The sequence below is a fragment of a genome, unplaced genomic scaffold (genome assembly GCF_019419815.1).
Source record: "Pyrus x bretschneideri cultivar Hongxiangsu unplaced genomic scaffold, Pyrus_bretschneideri_v1 Contig19, whole genome shotgun sequence".
Taxonomy (NCBI): Eukaryota; Viridiplantae; Streptophyta; class Magnoliopsida; order Rosales; family Rosaceae; genus Pyrus; species Pyrus x bretschneideri.
In genome coordinates, this window is record NW_025999490.1 from 5,508,164 (window position 1) to 5,530,750 (window position 22,587).

General features: G+C 37.6%; 3 protein-coding genes across 8 annotated transcripts; 1 reads left to right on the plus strand and 2 right to left on the minus strand.

The window, feature by feature from the left end:
* The first annotated feature begins 2,756 nt into the window (after window positions 1–2,756).
* LOC103963219 (probable serine/threonine-protein kinase abkC) lies at window positions 2,757–6,660 on the plus strand. 2 transcript variants are annotated; one of them, XM_048582366.1, is made up of 6 exons: window positions 2,757–3,061; window positions 3,352–4,690; window positions 5,193–5,462; window positions 5,790–5,945; window positions 6,129–6,265; window positions 6,385–6,660. In XM_048582366.1, the coding sequence occupies exons 1-5, from the start codon at window positions 3,054–3,056 to the stop codon at window positions 6,246–6,248; spliced, it is 1,893 nt and encodes a 630-aa protein (XP_048438323.1). In that variant the 5' UTR covers window positions 2,757–3,053; the 3' UTR covers window positions 6,249–6,265; window positions 6,385–6,660. The 2 variants fall into 2 exon arrangements, with proteins under 2 accessions (XP_048438323.1, XP_009374313.1); XM_009376038.3 differs by having other exon boundaries at window positions 2,758–3,061; window positions 6,129–6,660.
* On the minus strand, window positions 6,497–13,440 carry LOC103963072 (lysine-specific demethylase JMJ25). Its single transcript, XM_009375876.3, is given in 17 exon segments — window positions 6,497–7,190; window positions 7,280–7,700; window positions 7,961–8,266; window positions 8,347–8,466; window positions 8,649–8,734; window positions 8,813–8,885; window positions 8,970–9,208; window positions 9,211–9,499; window positions 9,912–10,241; window positions 10,450–10,653; window positions 10,655–10,993; window positions 10,995–11,199; window positions 11,297–11,360; window positions 11,448–11,580; window positions 11,672–11,777; window positions 12,215–12,363; window positions 12,444–13,440. Coding segments are annotated over 15 exon segments (3,084 nt in total). The 5' UTR covers window positions 13,119–13,440; the 3' UTR covers window positions 6,497–7,190; window positions 7,280–7,700; window positions 7,961–8,194.
* A 4,797-nt stretch (window positions 13,441–18,237) lies between these two features.
* LOC103962918 (equilibrative nucleotide transporter 3-like) lies at window positions 18,238–22,587 on the minus strand. 5 transcript variants are annotated; one of them, XM_048582581.1, is made up of 11 exons: window positions 21,385–21,619; window positions 21,109–21,166; window positions 20,885–20,935; window positions 20,490–20,594; window positions 20,107–20,262; window positions 19,881–20,024; window positions 19,703–19,808; window positions 19,275–19,450; window positions 19,022–19,185; window positions 18,663–18,921; window positions 18,238–18,572 (listed from the first exon to the last, which is right to left on the minus strand). In XM_048582581.1, the coding sequence occupies exons 3-11, from the start codon at window positions 20,924–20,926 to the stop codon at window positions 18,462–18,464; spliced, it is 1,263 nt and encodes a 420-aa protein (XP_048438538.1). In that variant the 5' UTR covers window positions 20,927–20,935; window positions 21,109–21,166; window positions 21,385–21,619; the 3' UTR covers window positions 18,238–18,461. The 5 variants fall into 5 exon arrangements, with proteins under 5 accessions (XP_048438538.1, XP_048438537.1, XP_048438539.1 ...); XM_048582580.1 differs by having other exon boundaries at window positions 21,109–21,169; XM_048582582.1 differs by lacking the exon at window positions 21,385–21,619 and adding an exon at window positions 21,269–21,284 and having other exon boundaries at window positions 21,109–21,169.

Sequence of the window (22,587 nt, forward strand, 5' to 3'; positions counted from 1 at the left end):
ACCAGTAGCTCGATCATTCATTTATTTAGGAGTCAGTTGATAATTATTTCGTTTTCATTTTTCAATTTTTTTTTAAAGCGTTCAAACTTTAGGGGCCATCAAACGGATACTAGAAGAACGATGGATTAAGACATGCCTTGACCCAAATAGGATGCTTAAGTTATCAAAGTTTCCGCTAACTAAAATTTTGTTTGTTTTGATTGATGTGTGTCTCTACGGTTTGGTGGCAAGATATGTAACGTAGCAAACTTTTCTTTTATCAAAGAGGTAGGTTTATAGATCATTTATAGTTATGACATGACTTCAATCAATTTGATAAACCCAAATAGTATGCTCAAGGTATCAAAGTTTTTTAGAACATCTTTATGTCGGATTATTTAGGATGAAATGAGGAAGAAAATACTATGATGTTGCAATCGATAGTGTTTTTTTTTTTAAGAGGTGACCAGCTGATAGTTTTGCTATTGTAGTTCACTTTTTCAGGGCTCAAGAAGACTCACAGATGCATTGTAGCTTTCCTAGTCACCATTGTGAGATTTACTAGCATCAGGAATCAAACCTAGGACATGCTATGCGAAATACGAACTTAAAATTCATCTACAATCACTGGATCACCTTGTGGTGGTTGTTCAATTGATGGTGTTTGTTATTGTGGAGTACAAAATGTTGAACAATTTTGTATCCCTTTTTCCCCTTTTGCATTGTTGGGCTACTTAGCCTTTTTATAGGTATTTAAACCTTGGGCTTCAAGTTACATATATATTCCGTATCTTTCCAAATGTTCCTCTGTGAGAGTGATTTTGCTTGATGGGTGCTGGTGTATGTATATCCATTATGCTCCTTCGACCACAGCTAGTAAGACCGACGAATTCGATTCTGTTGGATAAATTACAGATTCGGCATTTCTAATGCTTGCAAGACACCCTTCCATTCAAAATCGCGTGTTTGTTCATTGAATCCTTCGTTCCACTAACTTATACCTGATGTCGTTCAAATGAAATGATTGGGTGTTCTCCACAAACATCCCCAACCATTGTATTTGAATGACACAAAGTGTAAATTCTTAGTTTACTCTCCCACCAGCAACTTCGATATTTATCAAATATAGCCAAAAATTAACTTTTAATTTCAAAAATGTCATGTCACTTTTATAAAAACTTTCAAATATATCCAAAATTGCACTTAAATAGACACAAATACCCTCAAATTTAAAAATTAAATAAATTAAAGACTTTTTAGCTACTGTCACCCCAAGCTCCGGTCCAACTTCACCTTCACTTCTACACTTCACCAGCACGACCCTATCCCCTCCAACTCCCTCATCACCGACATTGAGCGCCGCTACAGTTACCGCAAGTGAAAGCAGCAGAATTTCAATCATGCCTTCAACGCATTTTTTCTCACTAATATCATTTTTAGTTTTAAATATAAAAATAGTTTTTAAAGTTAATTTGCATGTCGTTATATGATTGTATTTGTGAGACCCACGTGGTGCCATATCATCACACTAACAGAGCAATTGACAGATTTTTAACAAAAAAAACTAAAATGATTATGATGGACAAATTCAAAAAAAGACTAAAATGATTCACGATAGACAAATTTAAGAACACTACTATTGATTATTATTAATTGTTAAGAACCAGATTAAGAAGTTATGTCAATATCACGAATCATTTTGGCTAAAAAACCTTTAATTTATTTGATTGTTAAATTTGAAAGTATTTGTATCTATTTAGTTAAAATTTTTATAAAAAATAAATTTTTGACTATATTTAATAAATACTCGCAACTTCTCTGCTGATTTGGCCCCCACATTATTATGATATAAGCTAACAAATACGGAGACCCGTGACTTCCATAGACAGTGTTATTAATTTTATTAAGATTTATTTTATATCGCTGTTTGTGGACTTCCATCTGCTACGTAGGCAACACTTTCGAGGCTATGAGCCGAACACGCATATCATTTAATCTCTGCCCCTCGTTTTTTCTGAACGGGTTTTACTTTTTAATCGGATCGAATCCACATCTAATTTCTTTAGTAAGTTTTACGTCAAGTTAGACTATTTGATAATAAAAACTTAAAAGCACTTCTGAGTCGTAATACTTTTTTGAAAAAACACTTCGTTACTTTCATAAATCATGTTTAAAGTCGAAGTACATTGTTTATTAATAAAGCAAGCACCTATATCTTTATTTGAAAAATTGATATGATTCTTATAAAATATTTTCAACAAAAACGTTTATAAACATACGGATTTGCAATTTTAAAGGATAAATTTTATTATTAATTTTTTATTTTAAAGATTTGTTCTTGTTGTATCTCAAAAATCTTTTTATTTTTTATTTTGTATAACATAAAGAGATAAAGAAGCTATTACAATTACCGGAAATACTAAGCCAACTAAGCGCACAAAAATAGAGGGAAGATTGTTAAGAGTTATCACAGAATACATACCTCAATTTAATATTTGTACCTGTTATTTATTGTTATATTTGTTGTTTTATGTTTTAACCTTATCCTTATATTGTTATAAAAATATCTTATAATTCATATATTTGTACATCCAGACATCGAATCCTTTAGATTTCGAGTCTCTTTTTTTTTAGCGTTAATAGATTAAATAATTAATTATTACATGAATTAAGACTCTTTCCCACATCTTCGGGTGATAAAATAATTATTAAAAGTGACAAAATATCCCAAAAGGTCGGCAGCTCGGAAAGGTAGCATTGCGTGAGGCCCACGATACCGGGCCCAACAAAGACCCAATTAACCATCCGCCCTCTTCTTCTTCTTCCTCCACCTCCTCCAAGCCGAAACGCTTTGATCCGACTGCTGCTTGTATACGTTGTCCGAAACCCTAAATCTCACCGACCTATTCCCCGCGAAAAGTCGAAAGCTTGTCGAGCATGAACAAGGACGCTGCCTAAAGGCTCGAGTCCCATGAGAAAAAGATGCTGGTTAAAGCAACCTTATACCTCCTCCTCCTCCTCCTCCTCCATCAGCGCACTTTAGCCTCTTCCAGTTTCCCTCCGTTCCGATCGCCATGTCGAGGTCGGTCGCCCTTCCTTTCTGTTTTCTCTGCTTTTTGTTTCAGCTATGGTTTGGGTTTTTGTGACGATTTCTTTCCGTGATGAGAAAGCAATTGCCTTTGATTTGTGTAGAAACATTGGACAATTGGGTGCTTGTTCATCATTTTCTCTGTTCCTTTGAATGTATGAATCAATATTGCAAATGGGAATGGACTGCTTATTTTTCCTGAGTAATGAAGCGATGTTTTGATATGTTTGTGAATTGGAATGTTAGTATGCTGATTTTATTTGGGTTTGGTATTTGGAATGCAGATTTTTGACGTTTAGAAGTTTTTGGAAAGTTGCGAATACGGTTGTTAATAGCCCGAAACAGAGTTGGCCGGAAGCGGACAAGTATGGGACAATTGTTAGAGTTAGCCTCCGCCTTCCCCAATACAGATTATACAGGGACTATACATTTCCTACAAGAGGGAATGCCTCATTTTCATTGTACAATAATACGAAGAATTTTTACCGAAGTAATTGTTCCAGGAGTTTTGGTGTCATTCCCGCAAGGAGTGCAGTGAGACACCGTGCCCAACTTGTTTGGAAAAGGCTCTCTGAAAGGTTTTCCTATAGTGGTCGTGGATTCTCGCATATAAATAATTTTGCACAAGCTTTCAGCTTGGCTGTAACCCGCTCTAACCTGTTGCTTCCTGGTATTTTTGCCTTCACAAGTGGGAAGCTGGTATGGTCACAGAGGTCTTTGGCAGAAACGGAATACCACCCACCATCAAATACTTTGTACATGCGTGCACAGGATGGACACGCTTTTATGACCTCATTTGCATTTGCAGTTTTAGAAGGTACAATCTTGGTATTAAGAGCAGTCACCTTAGGAATCTTGTTCACACCCAGCATAGTGATGGCTGCATTTGCTGACTGCTTTGGACCTGAGTTTAGGAAGTTGTGGCTTCATGTTGTTCTCCGAACATTGGAATTGGCAGGTCCAGCTTTCATCAAATGGGGTCAATGGGCAGCTACACGGCCTGATCTCTTCCCGAGAGATCTATGCACCAAGCTCTCTGAGCTTCACACCAAAGCTCCTGAACATAGCTTTGCCTACACAAAGAAAACTATCGAACGAGCGTTTGGCCGCAAGCTGCCTGAGATTTTTGACAATTTTGAGGAGAAACCAGTAGCATCTGGAAGTATTGCTCAAGTGCATCGAGCTACTTTAAGATTTAGGTACCCTGGTCAACGGGCGAAGCCCATAGTAGTTGCAGTAAAGGTTAGACACCCTGGTGTTGGTGAATCAATTAGGAGAGATTTTGTTATAATCAATCTGGTCGCAAAAATTTCAAAGTTCATTCCTGCCTTAAAGTGGTGGAGATTGGATGAAAGTGTGCAGCAGTTTGCAGTTTTTATGATGTCTCAAGTTGACCTTGCAAGGGAAGCTGCCCATTTGAGCCGCTTTATTTATAATTTCCGTAGATGGAAGGATGTCTCTTTCCCGAAGCCTTTGTATCCACTTGTGCATCCTGCTGTTCTGGTGGAAACTTATGAACAAGGGGAATGTGTGTCACACTATGTTGATGATCTTGAAGGGCATGAACGGATTAAATCTGCACTTGCTCACATCGGGACACATGCACTTTTGAAGATGCTCCTGGTAACATTCACACCCTTGATGTTTCTTGCAATGTATTTCTGCTTTAGCTATGGTGATTTCATTGTGTTTAAACCTCATGCGCATCTTGTTGTATGTTAAATTAGTGATTTCTGCTGTTTGATATAGCTAAAGATTGTCAGATACTTAAAAATAAAATAAAAAAGGTATAGTTTTCATATGCATGAACGAGCAGATGACTACAGGGGAAGCGGCTATTATCTCTGAGGCTAGCTTGCTATTATGCACTGTGTAACTTTTTATTTTGTTTTTTGTTTAGCATATTGGAACATGGTCGATTGTTTTTTCTTTGTTGGTATGTCTTCCAACATCTCCCCTCTAAAGTGGTCAAGTAGGTTGGGAGAGAGAGAGAGAGAGAGAGAGAGAGAGAGTATACTTGGTTATTAGCTTGATTTGTTGTGGTTTGATTGTTAGTGAGAACTCAGATGTTCTGGTCTTTGGTACTTTTCAGTGCGTTCTAAGTTATCAGAATTTCTTCTTTCAGGTGGACAACTTTATTCATGCAGACATGCATCCTGGAAATATCCTTGTCCGGGTGCCTAAGAACAAGTCTTCTAGGAATAGACTCTTCAAATCAAAGCCTCATGTCATTTTCCTTGATGTAGGCATGACTGCTGAACTCTCTAAACATGATAGAGTAAATTTAGTGGAATTTTTCAAGGCGGTTGCTCGTCGTGATGGGCGCACTGCTGCTGAGTGCACCCTCAGACTATCTAAGCAACAGAAATGCCCTAACCCAAAGGCTTTCATTGAGGTAAAATTGTCAGGCAACTTATTATTTATTCGTAGGAATGATTTTGATAAGGTTGCATGATTTGATTTTTCAATTGGAACTTGGAAGTTTATTAATTTCATATTTAGAAATCTTGTTGAATCAAACTTTCCTGGTATTAATTTCTTGTCTTGGAAGTGTGAATTCTATTAAGCACAGTTGCAAGATGTGATATGTGTACTATTTCACTCCTTGTTTCATTTATTCGTGTGTTAAGGTTGTAGAAAATAAATGCAGTTCTTAAATGTTATTACGAACTTGATATGCTTGTGTTACAAGTTTCCCTCAAATCTACTATTGTTCTAACAGGAAGTGGAGGAGTCGTTCGCTTTCTGGGGAACTCCAGAAGGTGATCTGGTCCATCCTGCTGAGTGTATGCAGCAGTTACTGGAGAAAGTTAGGCGTCATAGAGTCAATGTTGATGGAAATGTTTGTACTGTCATGGTAACAACTTTGGTTCTTGAGGTAATTTCGTTTTCCTTTATATATCCACCACAGCTGAAGCATCGCTATTCTCTTAAGAAATGAAACCTGTTGTTACATTCTGTAATCATTATTTGAGTGATCTCGTCGGTAAAATTAACTTGCTTAGAGGCAGTTGCTCGTGAATAACTGCTCTACATATCTCACCAATTTTGTGTTTTGCAGGGATGGCAGCGGAAACTCGATCCTGCATACAACGTGATGGACACATTGCAAACGCTACTTCTCAAAGCTGACTGGGCAAAGTCCCTTTCTTACACAATTGAGGGACTAATGGCTCCATAAGGTGGTCTTTGTCAGTGGTACAATTACAAAACAATTTTGACAGTTCTAAAACCCGAAATACACCCGTCCCAAGAGAATGGACGCGACTGCTTTGATCTTTAATTTCATTCAAATTTTTTTTGTTGATAAATTGCAGTAGAATTTTGAAGGTTGAATCCTTTGCGTAGCTTGTTATCGCAGAAAAGCGTTTCCCCTTTTTGCAGCCTGAGAAACACCAAGCAAAAACAGTAGAGGGAAAAGAAAAGAAATAAAGTGAAGAACCATTCTTTCAATCTTAGCACTACGTTTCCTTCATGTACAGCTTCCAATTTTATTAATTTTTACACATTTGTTCTTTGTATAAAAACTTATTGACACCAGTTATCATTCTCTCTTTCTTTCTATGACATTACAAGAGTTGAAGTTACTCTCCTCTCGATCGACCCAGAAAATACAGGAATTTACGAGCATGTTGTTGGCTAAAATCTATAGAGAAATGCAAAGGAGACTCTTAAATTGACTCTCCATTGACTCTGACATCTCACAGTTTCATGTTAATTCTCATGCTAATATTATAAAATATTATGCAAAAAACATGAGGAAGCAGGAAGTCCACGGAGACTCCCGCTTTTGAGTCTTCTTAGCATTTCTCAAATCTCTGTGTTGCAGTGGGAAGGTGGAAGGATGCAGGTGATCTAAGCGGACGAAAACCAACGCTTTCAACTGGAGCGAGCATCCGCTCAAAACCAAAATCTACTCTGTTCTCTCAAAAGAAATTAATGCCTGCCAACTTCCGCTCGCAAATTTGCTAATCAAACTAAAAAGATCAGAAATGCCAGGGGTAAGCAGACGATGGTAGCCAGAGCGAGGCTGAAATACCTCTGTGAGTTCCTCGAAAAAGTGAAGTGTCATGGTTAGGCCACCAGCTGGTTTCTTTTTTAGGAAAAGAAACAATAAAGAGATCTGGAATCGATCAGCAATCCAATATTAGCCAACAACAAGACGAGGATATTAAAACTTGTGTACATTATTTCAAAAAAAAGTTGCAATACCTACGCTAAAAAAGGTTAGTTTTGGGAAGCTAGTTCTTGTGCCATCCGAAAAGCATTCAGCAGCGACTCGGACTCAAATGTTCTATGCCCCTAAAACAATAGGAAAACATCACGGTTATATGTCGTGTTTTTACATGAAATGGAATTGTACCAGCATATAATCAGATGAAGTAGGGCTTCGAGAAACATTTCCCATCTGAAGTAAGATCAATGCTCCCATTCCTTCTATTTCTTATTCTCTCTGCTAGGAGGGAACGGTAACACTTCGCTCCTTTTGTCAAGACCGCAACAAACGAAGAATGTATATACACTTCTCTATACAATCGAATCTAAACGAATCAAGGCAGTCTCTTCACAAACTACAGTTGACACAGTTTCCAGATGTTCCTAGAAGATATAGCCGTGATCATCTAGCCATTACCTGTAAGGGAACATGGTTAGTGCTCAGACAATCCTACAGTTTTCTTCATGGCAGTGAACAAAACAGATAACTATATTTTCTAAAAGCAGTGTAAAAGTTTGCACACTTTGCTACAGCCCTAGAGCACCATGAAATGTTTAAGAACGGAGAGAATGAGCGGCTGAGCAAAGGTTTACACACACACACAACACATGCATCGTCATTCCATATACCAGTCAATGATAGCAGTATGATTTAATAGGAAAGTATGAGTTATATACCTTTAATTGGGAGTATGGATAGCGTCCAACAATTTGGGCACCTAGAGCATGAGCAACGCAGCATTTACTAACAGGCAGTGGATACTGGACAATCGTTTAAAATCCCAACTGTCATGCAACATCTTGACATGTCCAAGGAAGAATCTCCATTTTTCTTTCCCTTTTTCTGAAAATTCTGCAGGTGCTAAATGTGGGAAGCGCAGAGGAGATAAATGTCTTCCTCAGCAGGGGTACTTACATAGCACAAGTAAGCTCACGTATTTCTTTGATTGCTGAACTAATACTATAAAGGGCCATTCTCTTCACCTGCATTTCTATCACTGATCAAGTTTTATGCATATTATGGAGAAAATATGACATTGGTACTAAGATCGATAAAAGTTCACCTCTAGCTTGTCAACTTTTGCTTTATGGTCTGCTGGAAGTAGACGGACTTCATCAGTCAACTGGATGCACTCGGCAACATTTTCAGGTGATACAAAGTCCAGCACCACATGTACACAAGACTGTATGTCAAAAGAAACAGAATGTACAATATTGTGACAATTGGCGGAAACAATAAACTTATCAGCATAACAAGTGCAAGTCCTGTACAAATTCTTGGTAATCATTCCAAAAACTCAAAAGTAGTAAAATACAAAAGATTCAAAAGGTTTTCTAAATGCTAGATCATAACAGTGTTACACACCTTGGAATTCCTAATCTGATATGGGCATCCAGCAGGGATGATAACAGCTTCTCCAATGTGTTGCTCGAAAGTCCAAGGCTCAATTTCTGGTGACAACGAGTGCCGCGTTAACTTCAGTTATTCATAATTCAACCAATGACGGAAATGACACGAATTACACTTACTAAATTCCTCCTTGAGCCTTAATTTGTGACTCGAGTCTAGAAAGAAACTCTGATCAAGGATGGGGTGAACAACCTGCAGTAAGTGTGGACATCAAAAAGTAAGATAAGAGTTTAACCTGATCTACTCAAATACAGTAGCTACAGGTTTTGGGCTTACATGCTTATGAAAGTCAAATTTACGAGTGAATTCATTAGAGTGCCTTCTGAGATATTCTGTAAGTTTCGGAACATCTTGTCTGCGAAAAACATCCCATTGGGCACCATAACACTCGTCCAAGGTTTGCTTTTCATAGCTATTGCAGCTGTCGAGCAGAACCTCACACTTTGTATCTTTAGATGTTTCGGCATCATGAAGCATCCCAGAGCTACTTAATGTGGCTTCAGAATCAGAATCAGATCAGATCCTTCAGCATCTGCGCATGCTTCATGAGTGGAGAAGCAAGCCTCTCTAGCAATTCTTTTGCGTAAATGCATCTCCTCTCCAATCACATTATGTAGCCCTGCTTCTTTCATGGTTTCACCATATAATACTGGTTCTCCATTGACTTTTTTTGCCACAGATTGTTCAGAAGCAACCCTAGAAACCTCCCTCTGATTTTGAGCCTTGTGCTTTTTCAGTAACTTTCTTATTTTAGAAACTTGCTCATCAGAGATAGGGACATCTGATGCATGTGCCAAAATGTTAACCTGGGGTAAAAAGAATCAACACAATAAATGAAATGGAACACCAAGACTTGAAAATACATATGTTACATTGTTACCGAAGCAAAACTAATCTTTAACAAAAAATAAAAAACGTGAAGCTTTAGCAAACAGCTTATGGGTTTCTCCATGTTCTTCCACCTAAATTTGTACTAAGCAAGTTTAAAAATTACAATTTCATTGACCAAGATTTAGATTAATGCTTGGTGAAGTTGTTCAGGTGTGGTGAGACTTCTTAGGTATCAATCTATAAATTCAAATAATATGCACAGAAAGCAGTTACAGTTTCTTCAACAATTGATTTGATATGGTGCCTAATTTTATCATTGCAGCACAACATCAAAAGAAACAAGAAATCACCTGACAGCAAAGTAAAAGGGATAATTACAAGGCATACCACATCGTATGAGTCATAACATAGCTTTATCACTGCATTAGCTTGTACAAGTTGCTCGGTGCAGCCATATGATATATAAACACATGGACCTAGATCGGGTTTTGGGATTTCTTGTGGGATCCTTGCAGCAAGATTTAAAAGACCAGACATGGGATTCATGTATTCTTGAAGTGGTAGAGCTCGTATTATTTCAGCATAATGAGCTGGAAACTGTTCCTGAAACAACTGCGAAGAAAGCCAACCCTTCAACTTCAGTGTCTCATTCCATACATTTCTCTGGGCCTGCCCCCTCAACGAACCCATGAAATACTGCCTGATTCCAAGTTCCACCTGCCATATTATATTTTTTCTTTTAAAAGAAAGAAGGCCGGATGGTAGGATAATTATGTATACTTGGAAACTTTAGAGATAAGGAGATAAAGATGCAGAGAGAACACAATCAATTTTCTTTGTAAGGGCTAAAATTGAGAATAGGATTAGATGTAGACAATCGTGAATTAAAAGAGAACAATTCTATCAACAGTACAACTTCACTGACCTCGCACCAATCCAAGCAGTGGATAGCTTCATGTGAATTTGTGTTTTCATATCTAGCAATGCTCCTCTCAAGATAAGTGCAGAACATGGACACTGGATCCCAACTCAAATCTGATGTAGCTTGAAGTACGTCACGCACTATTACAGGGTGACCTTTACTCCAGTGTTTCTGAAAGTGCTCAACATTATCACCATTTGTGTTCACAGGCAGTGGGATAGAATAAGTAGTTATCGTTTGAGTTCTCTCTCACAGAAGCTTCTTGCAACTGTTGAAGCCCATCAACTTTCTGGTCCACGCCCAAACATAGTGGGCAGCACAAAGACATGTCAGCAGTTTCTGGAAATTCATAGCTGCAAACTATTTCTTCGGCACTTACTTCTAGATCTTTGATCCAACTTAACGGAAAAACACATCTCAAATCAAGGAGGCTGTCACCACAACCTCCAAACTCCTTAGCTGGGCAAGATATACCATTAACAGCATCACAAGCTTTCAAGCTAGGTACTGATGCAGAAGAAGAAAGGTACAAACTATGGACACTTTGGCTTATGGGCGGTTATTGGCTTCTTTACAAGTTGCTTCTTACCAGAGACGCAAGTTTTCTTTTTGTTGGAGTGCTTTAGGAGAGATGTGTTTATATCACCAAAAAGGCTCCCACTTAACAGATCTTGACAACAACTTAGACAGAGGTTATAGGAACAATTTGGGCAGCTTCTATGGAGATCCACTATCGAAGCCTTGCATTTATTGCTGTTCCAAAAGTCAATGATGCACCAGGGAATCAATGCAAGAACATTACATAAATTTCAATCAAACTGTTAAAACATTGCAGAATTATAGAACATACCAGTAGTGTTGTTCATTGCAGCTATATTCAGCCTGCTTGATATGAACTTCAGATAGCTTTTCCCCTGGTATTACAAAGAAAAAATAGTTTTTTCCAGTTATGACCACAAAGTTGGCGCAAGAGCAACATTCTGAGTAGAATTACACACTACCTCTCATTTTTGCCTCTGCTTCTAGCTCAACTTTCTGATCTTGGTTTATTTGTTTTAACACAGGAAGAAGCATACAGATCAGGTAATGGAACTGTAGTATTACTTCAACTTTATTCTTAACCCCCAAATAATCCTGAAAAAAGAGTGTATGGTTTGAATCGTTAGCATCCAACTTCATACGAAGCACAACCAAGTTCACAAATGAGCTAACTTTAATGTCAGACCTTACTTTCAGCATCTTTTGTTTGATTTTCAGAACATTCCTTACAAGGGCAAGTTCCTCGACAAACTGGGCATGCCATTTTGACTTCATCTTGTGTATCAAAGTACCTAAAGTGTTTTAAGAGCCAAGATTCATCAAGCCCTGTCAGATATAACAAGGAGATGAACTATAGCATACAGCTGAAGAGCATAAGGATATTATTCAATGTCGGTCTATTTCTACCAATCACCTTGGGCCGAGAGAATTTGATTCTCTCTGAGTCTCTACTAACTTTTTCATCGTGTAGGATGCAGAATATTCTACACAAGCATGGCTTCTGAGTACGCAGACAAGGGTGAATTCTCTCGTGTGACGGCAATTCAAGTTCTTTATAAAGTTTTATTAAAAAATTCATTCTCTCGGTCCAAACGAAAGATAGTGGTGAAATAGTACATTTCAGTATTCAAGGCCAGTATTTTAACTGATGACAACCGAATCCATTTGACGAGGTAACTGAAAAAGAAATGAAAAATGATATAATCCACAAAACACAAACAAAACAAACCTTTCTTTGATGCAATTCAAGCAAAAGAAGTGCTTCTGGCAACTCGAACACTTAATTAGACCGGAAGAAACACCGCTCCCGCTTTTTCGACACCAATGGCACTTTTTCCTCTTCCCCTTCCTCAACTTCCCCACGTTATATGGCAGAAACTAAACGAAAATAATAGAATTTCAAAAACCACTAAAAAAACCATATGATCAAAATTGTTTCTTTCAGTCATTCAGCTCACCTGCAATGTGCCAGCAGGCATTGGCTCGATGTTTTTGGACCGAAAGCACCGCCGCCGAATTGTAACCGGGTTCAAATCAGCCCCGACCTTCCCATCAGAAGACGAATTGGAACCTGCATTGCCGGAACGAAGCCTCGGCGACTGCGACGAAGACGAAGAGATTGCCATTCGGCCATTAGGCAAGTCTCTGGTGAGACCACCACCGCCGTCATCGTCGTCGTCATCATCCTCCTCACTCTCCTCCACAACCTTCTTCTTCGTCGTCGTCTGGTTCCGCTTCTCGACCTCCCGCCTCAGCACCATCCGTATGAGCTCCAAATTCAACTCGCTCTTCTTCAACTTCACCTTCCTCTTCTTCTTCTTCTTGCAATTCTTCACCGCCTCGTCGGATCGCTTCCGCTTCAGCAGCTTCACCAAATTCTCCACTTTCCGTGCCCTAATTTTGACTCCGCCGCCGTTTCCGCTGCAGTTTTGATCTTTCTTCCCCGCGTTTTTGGGCGTCCTCTGGAGCTTGAGTGACTCGGGGACTTTCTCTCTGAACTGACGGTGACGGCCTTGCAGATAGTGAATCTCGCAGAGCTTCATGTCGTCCATGACCCTCCGCTTGCACCGCCATTGCCGGCCGTCGGTCCGGCTGCACCGCAGATGGTCCGGCAGCGCACCCTCCTCGCCCATTCCACAAAATTGATCTTATTTTCCCAGAAAATATCGAATTTTCTCGGGAAAACGCTCCCGTCTAAAAAAAAGAGAGACAGAGCCAGGGGCTTTTGAGAAAGGAAAGGGATTAACTTTTAGGGTTCTGCGGATTTTATTTGGTTTTGTATTTATTGGGAGAAACAGATGGAGCTTAATCTGAAAGATTGAGTTTACAGGGGCAGATTCCGTAATTAGAGGGGAAGAAGGAGTCCAATTTGGTCTCGAAAATCTTGAATCCGGTCACATTCAAGAAATCATGATTCAAATGAATATGGCACCAATCACAGGACTCTCAATTCCAACCCTGCAATTCTGCTGCTGCACTGGATCATCATATTTTTCATCATATTTTCGAAAAATATTTTTACTTTTTATTTTTTATTACTTTTATTAGTGTGAATTTGGTTTGATACGAAGCTGTTTCGGTGACAGTTAGTAAATTTGGGTGCAAGTTCTTTTTATTTTATTTTCTGAATCTCACATTACAAGTATTTGGAGTTGATGGAAAATTGGTTTAAAATTGAAAGCAATAATATTTTAGAATAGAGCTAATCTCGCTTAATGAGATAAAGTTTCGTTGTTATTGTTGTTTGAGTCTCATTACATTTTGTATTTGCAAATTTTTGGTAGTTTTTCCGCAGTTTTGATTGATGCAACCGATTCTCTGCTTATTGAAATCGTTTTCTGGTTTTGCCTTGTCTGACATGATACTGTGCAGCATGTAAACTTCATCACTTTCATGAGCAATCATGAGAAACAACAACATGATTAATAAAACATACTGGGTACGTATATCTCAGTTAATTGCTAGTTCAAAATTTAAGTTATGAACCAGCTTTGCATGTAAATGTGGATTAAATCAGTTTATTAAGGTACCGTGTTCTCGTTTTTTGCACCTACGGATTGCTCTCTTTTTACAATGCATGAACACAGTGGTATTCCCTCGTAATCCTATGTCGTGTCGTGTCATATTCCCGTATCGCATCGTAGCTCACATTTTATGTCAACCTTCAAAAAGAGCAATTTAGAGTATCACTGTCAAAAAAAAAAAATTGCAGCGTTGCATCGTAGCTCTCTTTTTACTCACTTTTATGGCCATTTGGAATAATTATAGTTGATAACAAAGAACAGAAAGCCTAGAATGTACCATTTCCAAGATATTGCTATTTCCAAGTAGCATGCTGTATATAGCTTTCTAGTTAATTATATAGGTCATTTCAACCTAATTTAAAACAGAATAATGACTTAATTAAACTATCTTTTTTTTCTTTCATTTGAAAAATGCAAATTTATATACAAATCTATGTGAAGTAATATTTACACTTGGTTCAACCAACGTCTTGAGATTCAGACAATTTACTAGGATATAACTAGTAAATATGTTATTCTTCACGTCAACATTATATAAATGAAGAATTGATCTCTATGCGTCATCATCTGCGGGTGATAATCTTGCCTTCTGCATCTTCATGCACAATGGCTACAACTTCATCAGGTGTAATGTTCCACCAAATCCTAGGCTCCTCTAGCTGATGTCCAATTTGAGCAAATTTATCCGCGTCTAGCCTTTGAACTTCTGCACATCTATAATCTTTCCTTCTTTTTCTTCACAATAATATCAAGCAATCCCTTGGCATTTCCTTCAAGCTACACGCCTCGAAAGCCATTTTTTAACACCAACTCGAGGCCTCTTTTTAGGGCTACCAACTCAGCAATGGTGCTGTTGGCTTCTCCAATGGCTTCAGCAAACCCTAGCAAGAATTCTGCCTTGTGGTTCCTAAAGACCCCTCCAATGCTAGCTTTTGCTGTTTTGCGTTTTGAAGATCCATCAAACTAAGTTCAACATGGTCCATCCAATTTTGGGCTGTTCCCATTTCACCGGAACCGGCATTTTTCGACAATTTCTGACTGAAAACCAACCGGGATTTGTAGTACCAGCTAGACTTTGGCTGCTCCAAATTTTCCTAAAGGCTAACATTGGTTAATGTCTCCGCTTTAGGCTTGTGCTAGTTTGGTGTATGTAGCACTACTCTTTGGAAAATATAAAATAAAAAAAAATATCTAATATATTCCGTTGTAAACGTCATTATTTTACCAAATTAGGAAGTGCTTACAAAATTGGTACTCCTGATTTTCCCCCAAACAATTGGGAGGCTGAAAGAACACACAAAAAAAAAAAAAAAAAAAAAAACTGAGAAAAAGTCAAAGCGTTCATGCTTTGCTCCAATGAAAAAATTGAATATATAGACCAAATAGTCATAAATATATTATAACAGTAGTCAATCCCTAATTTCCTACTCTCTCCTTAAAAGTCAAATTCAAAGAAATTAAGAACAAAATAATTTAGCATTTTGCTGATTGAGGAGAGAAATGAAAAACATTTCCAATCTCAGAAAAGCCTGCAGGCTAATTGAAGATCAAGCGTTGAACAAAATTATATGTATATATAATATTATACACACACAAACATATACATACATATATTACGTACTAGAGATTTTTCCACAGCATTTCCTGGACTTACTAGCTTCCCAAGCGTTGAAGATCAAGACCTAGTTACCATAATATTGTTGAAAATTGAAATAATAGATGAGCACTTTGCCAAAATGGATAGAAACATAATTGGGTGCAGCGCTGACGAAAGTTTCCGATGCCTAATGAAGATTCGTAAGGAATACGGACTTTCATCAACGCTGCACTCAATGATGTTTCTTCAATCTGGTTCGTCCAGTGCTGAACTTCCTGATCAAATGCATGATTGATCTGAGCTCCATATGTAACATACAATTGATGCCTCCTTTGAGACTAGTCTTTTCCTTTATATAATTGGCTGTAGCAACTAGCAATTTGAAGATGCAGTACACAAAGTCACGTTCCTTCTCTTGACCTTGTACTACCAGCTCAAAACTATTGCTGCTCCAGATTTGTACTGCTGACTAGGGTACTGTACTACACTACATCTCCACCTAAATTAACCCCAAACCCCTCTCTCGAGATCTGTTATTTTCTTGAAATCATCATGATTGTTAGGTGATTTTATTAAGAGAGATTAGGTTATGCATGTAAAGGTCAACGCTATGGAGCGAACTTTTAAAATCAAATTTTGTAAACCAAATGACACGATTGTTGATGATTGAATTATTACTTGAATGTTGATTAACGTATTTTTTTATTAGTGACACATCATATAGTTTACAAATTTAATTTAAAAAGTTAGTTTACGTATAGCATAATTCGCATAATTAATGGGAAGGTCCAACTTTGAAACTCAGATGCATATTTCCAAATCCTACCTACCAGTTTTATATAGGGCAAAACATATTCTTTGAAATTACATGGCAACGACCCTAAATTCCAAACCAGATTCCTTATTCTTATAGTGCAACTATTTTCAAACTCTCGTTTTCTATTTTTGCACTGCTTCTCTTTTTTATTTTCTTTTTTTAATATGCCTTAATTCGATTTTAATTTGTTCAATTCAAACCCTAGAAAAAAAGGGAGAAATGAGAGTGCGGAAGTGGTTTCTCTTTGTATGATAGTTAGAAGATGAATGTTAGCATCACACCCATTGGAAAATGATGAGCAAATGTAAACAATCACAGACACGGTGTTGGAGGCACCCCAGCCTCTCTAAAGCCCTAATATTTCATTTACAAAGTTTCATAAATTACAAGCTTAAGTGACTAATGATATCAACTAATCCTTGTTTCTGTACATATATATAAGAATTAATTGCAACGATCCAGACCAAAGAACTCAAAAAATGAGCATCTTATGCATCAATATAGCACTATCCCATCCAGCACAAATATATACGGATGAAGGATGCATGCATTAAATTCTTATCTTTTATGAAAAATGATCTTACCCTCGGCATCTTCTTGCATGATGTATAACACTTCATCGAGAGGAATGTGCTGCCGCATTTGAGGCTTTCCATAACAATGCCCCATTTTTGCAAACTTATCAGCGGCCCTGTTGCCTTCTCTATAATATGCGTCAGGACGCAGTGGTTCATCTCTGGTATGATCAAGTTTATTTGACTAATCTGCCTCCTCTGCGCGATAATCTGAAGCAATGTCTTCGCGTCTCCTTCGAGCCACACGTCACTCCAACCATTTTCCAACACCAACTCAAGGCCTCTTCTGAGGACGTGCAGCCAGTTCCGTAATAATATAGTGAAAATGGTAAGTGATGAGATTAATCGTTAAAATGGTAAGTGATGATATTGGAACTGGCTGCGCGCCCTCAGAAGAGATTAAAGTGATACTATTAAAATAGTAACAGTAAAAAACACTTATTTTATCCGAAGGGATTAAAACTGCAAAATTAACTGTATATATTTAAGGACAAAGTTAACTGTATTGTATCCACAAAACTAGTGGAACTCCGAAAAGTAAGAAGGTTTAAATTTGATTATTGGAGATTTCAGGAAATGAGAGGACAAAAATGAAAAAACTAAGTGTTGAGGAGATATAGAGGAATTCAAATCCTTTCGAGATCTTTGTGTCTGGAGTCGAAGGATCAGAAAATTTGAATTACTCAATTTAAATCATGAGGCCCTCATTAGTCCAATCCACTAGCCCATCTCACACAGAACCAATCTCTTGAACGGCGTCTGACATCTCCGAACATAGAGATTCAGAGAGAATCTAAATTCAATATTGAGAAAGCATAGCATGTTATGCAGTGTTTGACTTTGGTCAACTGTGATTTAGATGATCTAATCAGCTGCCTATAGTTTTCCCTCCGTACAAACTAGCTACACCGATAAAAAAAATCTTGAGTATAATAGGAGGTATATTCTCTTTCTATTCTCATTGCGTGCATAGAGCGTTCTGCCCTAGCTACGCAGTAGAATCTCTCCCCAATTAGAGTAATGAAGGTTAGGGGGGAATGAAAAGGAAGCTCTGTATTTAGGAGCAGGGTTTTCTTCACTAATTAACTGCAAGTCATGTTCAAAATTTGTTTTGTATAATCTTTGCTTTATGATGCTTAAACCAAGTTTTAAAGGTAATTAATTAGTCCACCGTCGACTTGGTCAACGAAAATATGTGTATAAGGTTTAGCTGCTTCAGGCTTAATAGACTCTTCAATATGTCACGCAAAATATATCTATCTTCATTCAAGTATGAATAAAAGTGCTACAAATCAATGACATGAAATGCTATGGGTTTTTAAACAGTGCATCAAACTACAAACCCGAAACGAATCATTTACACGTTGCAGTTCGCAGTTCCTAATCATTCTTCAATCCATCGGAAGTGCGAAATTAGCATTCAAATGAGCAAGTTTATTTCTTCAATCCCACACTTTTGCTCCTTAGAATGTGCCTTTACCAATTAGCCACAACCAGTCAAGGCAAACCCCTGCAAATATGCCGCCCAAAAGACACAGAACAAGTATATTTCCCAAGGCATTTTGCTCAGGTCCCTGCAAACCAAACAACCCAAGAAATTAGTTTTGATTTGTTTTCATTAGAAACCGCGAAAAATTAAGTTATATTCTGAACAGTTTACGTACGTTGTAGCCTTTGGGTGCCACTGTCATGACACAGACAGTTAGATAACCATTTGTTAATCCTAAGATTGATGTCAGCAAGATCATCCACCCTTGGTCAGCGTACTTTCCGGTAAAGTAGTACGCTGGAACGAAGAGGAAACGCGATAGGATTGCAATCAGGAGGCCCTTTCTGGACTCTATCTTCAGGCATTTGATGAGAGGTATGTATCGTGATATCAAATCCAACACATTGTACATTGCAATCAGAACAAGCGGATACCTGAGAGAGTTCACAACAGGCAACCGCACCAGAGTAAATGAGATTACGAGGCCATGCTTAGAGAACAAGCATTTAAAATATGAAAGGAATCGAAACTTACCATGACCCCAACTGATGCTTTCCGGTATTTTCAAATATGAAACCAGGGAAGATTGATAATGTCAGCACATATATCAGAAACAAGTCAAGGCAAAAATCTATGTTCTGCTTGAATATTTGCATAGTGCTCAATCGAGTTGGAACAACTTTGGCATCGTTTGAGACCTGCGATAATTTTACAAAGCTTGTTAGTATCCTCAAGAACATGCTGTAAGACTATATGCATCATCAGATTTTAGAGAAAGGTTCAATACTTCTATGTCTTCTTGCGTTTGGATTCCAGCAGCAGCAAGATCAGCGGTTACAGTTTTAGAGCCTTCAGAAGCTGCCTTTGAGCGGTAGTACTTCACTATAGGCAATCTCGGGAAGTAAATTGCATATAGAAGAATACAGAGAAACTCGATGAATGTGGAAATTGTCAAGAACAACACTGCAAAAGATCAATTACACAAAACATTGTCATCGACCGAAGAATTGAAATTGTCGATCAGAATGTATTGTTATTCTAGCTTCAGAAAGCAGCTTAATAGAGAATCTGCTGAGCCACCTAATTTGTTCTAGGACATATTTAAAGAACTTACGCAACTCCTCGGTTTTGACACATACAACCACAATACAAGAAGAGGCATATGAATATACATCAATCACCCGAACTGTCTATAGGTAAAGGAAATTCACATACTCGTCCCCTTGCGAAGACCATCATGTGACTTCTCAAAGGCAGCTTTTGTTATCAGCCTCAAGCCGGAGGTTAGAGCGCCTGATGCAGCCAAGCCAGCAAAGAAGGACTGCAGAAACAGAACATTATATTACAAACAGAAGTCATCACAAACATTAAAGAACTGTGAAAGGAGACCAACCTGGATGAATTCCGGGCGCATAAACGAAAGGTCTCCAACCATTCCACCTTGAACATGGGCATCTGCAACCCCAAATACACCAACGCATGTGCATATACCAATATAAGGTCCAATTCCTCCGCCGGCAGATGTGGCTACATCCACCTATTTACAAAGTTGAAAGTGAAGTTAATCTATCGAAAGCAACAGAAAACATGCCACACAATAGAGCAAATGCTTTACTTACAATTATAAGCATCAAGGTAGCAAGGAAGAAGAGAGCGTATCCAATTAAATTCCGCTTCCTGGTGTCAACCTTTGCTTCATGGTATGCTAGTGTTGCCATTGTTACAAGTGCAAATGGTTGATAAACAATGGTAAGAACCCGCGAAGGATGGTAAGTCTACAAAAAGAAATTTTCATCAGAGCTTCCCACTTTCTTTGCAAACAATTAAAAGTGAAAATAATATGTAAAGTGCACAACCTTTTCGTAGCCCTGCAACTACAAGCCTAATTAGTTTACAAATTATAACTGGATTACATATTCCGAACAAGTACTTAGACTCACCCAAATGCATAAAATGAAAAAGATTATTCATTTAATCTCAAAAGATCATTCGTAACGCTTACCGGAAACAAGTTATAGTAGTAATCACTTATACTGAGCATACTGCTCCAAGCAACAAGGGATCCCAGCCCCAGGAACCAACAAACTGCTATAGCTTTATACTGTCCCTGCTTGTTGCAACAATTCAAAACGTATCAGATATCACTTTTCAAATAGAAAAGAGTTCCAAAAATACGAAAAACCTCAAGAGCAATAGAAGGTGAGCATCCAACGGTCACGTGGATAGTCTGCTCTGATATCATAATCGCAAAACCAATTGGCCATGGGTGGGGAGGCCCAAGGTCTTTAAAACTATTAGAGAAGGCTTTAATATCCCGATGTGGAATTCATACTCTCAACAGAAATCTCAATGCCTAATTCAATTTGAGGAAACAAAGTTCAATGCTTGGGCACAAACCTCAAGCTTTATGGGAGCCCTGGTTCCATTTTCCTCAGTCATGGCTGCTTCCTACGTTGCAGAAACACACAAAGTTAGACACTTCATATAATTCAACAATCTTCCTGCATACACTGTAAATTTGACTCAAATGACTTCACCAATGGGTACTGTTCTAAATGGTCAACTTGAAACAGATTAAAAGGCAGAAATCATTAAGTAAATACAGTTTTTCTGGCAATTACCTGTTCAGATTCTTGAGGCTGACTTGAATATGCAACTGGCTTTTCAACAGTATATACCCTTCTGTTTCCAGAAAATTAAAAAAAAAAAAAAATTAGAAGGACAAAATTGGGATGAGGGTTTTGACTTGTTTAAGCATATATATACGCACAATGCCTGTACCAGAAAAATATATACAGATATATATTATATATATTATGTTAATCAGGATGCATGGAAAACGATAAACTATTGAGTAATAAAATATATAAAATGATCAAAATGACAAAGCCAACAACCTTAAGATTCATATGTGCACAGAAAAAGGGATAAGGGATATGAGATTATGTTTTTGTGAGGATGGGGTTGGATTGGACTGCAGAGTAATCTGAAAGCAAGAATGACAGCAAGCTGTGGAATTTAAAAGCAAAAAAAAAGTTAAAAGGGTTTCTCTTTTTTTCCAAAAAGTTTGATTTTGGTTGAGATTGACAAGAACAGCTTAATGGATTAAATCACTATGTGGTATCTCAAATTAATGAAGCGAAATAATATATTCTAGCAATTGACGGTTAAGATAGAGTAGCAGAATCTTAAACTAATAACTCAAAATAATAGATTATATTCTCGTGTAGATAAGTATCTAGTTGACTAAATGATGAAATGGTCCAAAAGATTGACTTCTAAAGTAAAAACCTACACTAGATTCAATGTGAAGGTGAGAGACTTTTGGGTTACCTTACCTATACTTCTATTTCTGGGGAGGAGTGTGAAACGGATTTGGTTTGGTGCTGTTTTGGTTGAAGATTCTGCATTTTATTTGTCCCGAAATATCTTGTAATTTGCATTCTTTTAGATTTCTGATCGCTTGCGGCTTTATGATATTTAAAAGTTTAAGGAAGATTGGTATTTCACCATCAGCATCAAGACATGCTCACAACTTCAAGAACTTATGCGTGATACCTAATTTTCAACCACCACTTGTATAAGTTTACGTAAGAATTTATAGATCACAAACTAACCAGACCTATTAGTACCAAAACTCGAACATCAATGGATCAACACACAAAATAAAACTTTACCAACACTGGCGACTTTTATTTCGTCAAACAGCTGTACTTTATTATACAATACTGCATTATTTTATTAAAAAAACAAAATAGATGTCCCATATACACACAAACACGTGATTTAAATTTTTTAATATTTTTTATAAAAGATAATAAAAATACAATGAAATCAATCCAAATTTGACTCATATGACTTCTCCAATGGCTACTGTTCTAAATGGTCAACTTGAAACAGATTAAAAGGCATCAATGAAATCATCAAGTAAATACAGTTTTTCTGGCAATTACCTGTTCAGATTCTTGAGGCTGACTTGAATATGCAACTGGCTTTTCAACAGTATATGCCCTTTTGTTTCCAGAAAATTTAAAGAAAATTAAAAGGATAAAATTGGGATGGAGGGTTTTGACTTGTTTAAGCATATATATAAGCACAAT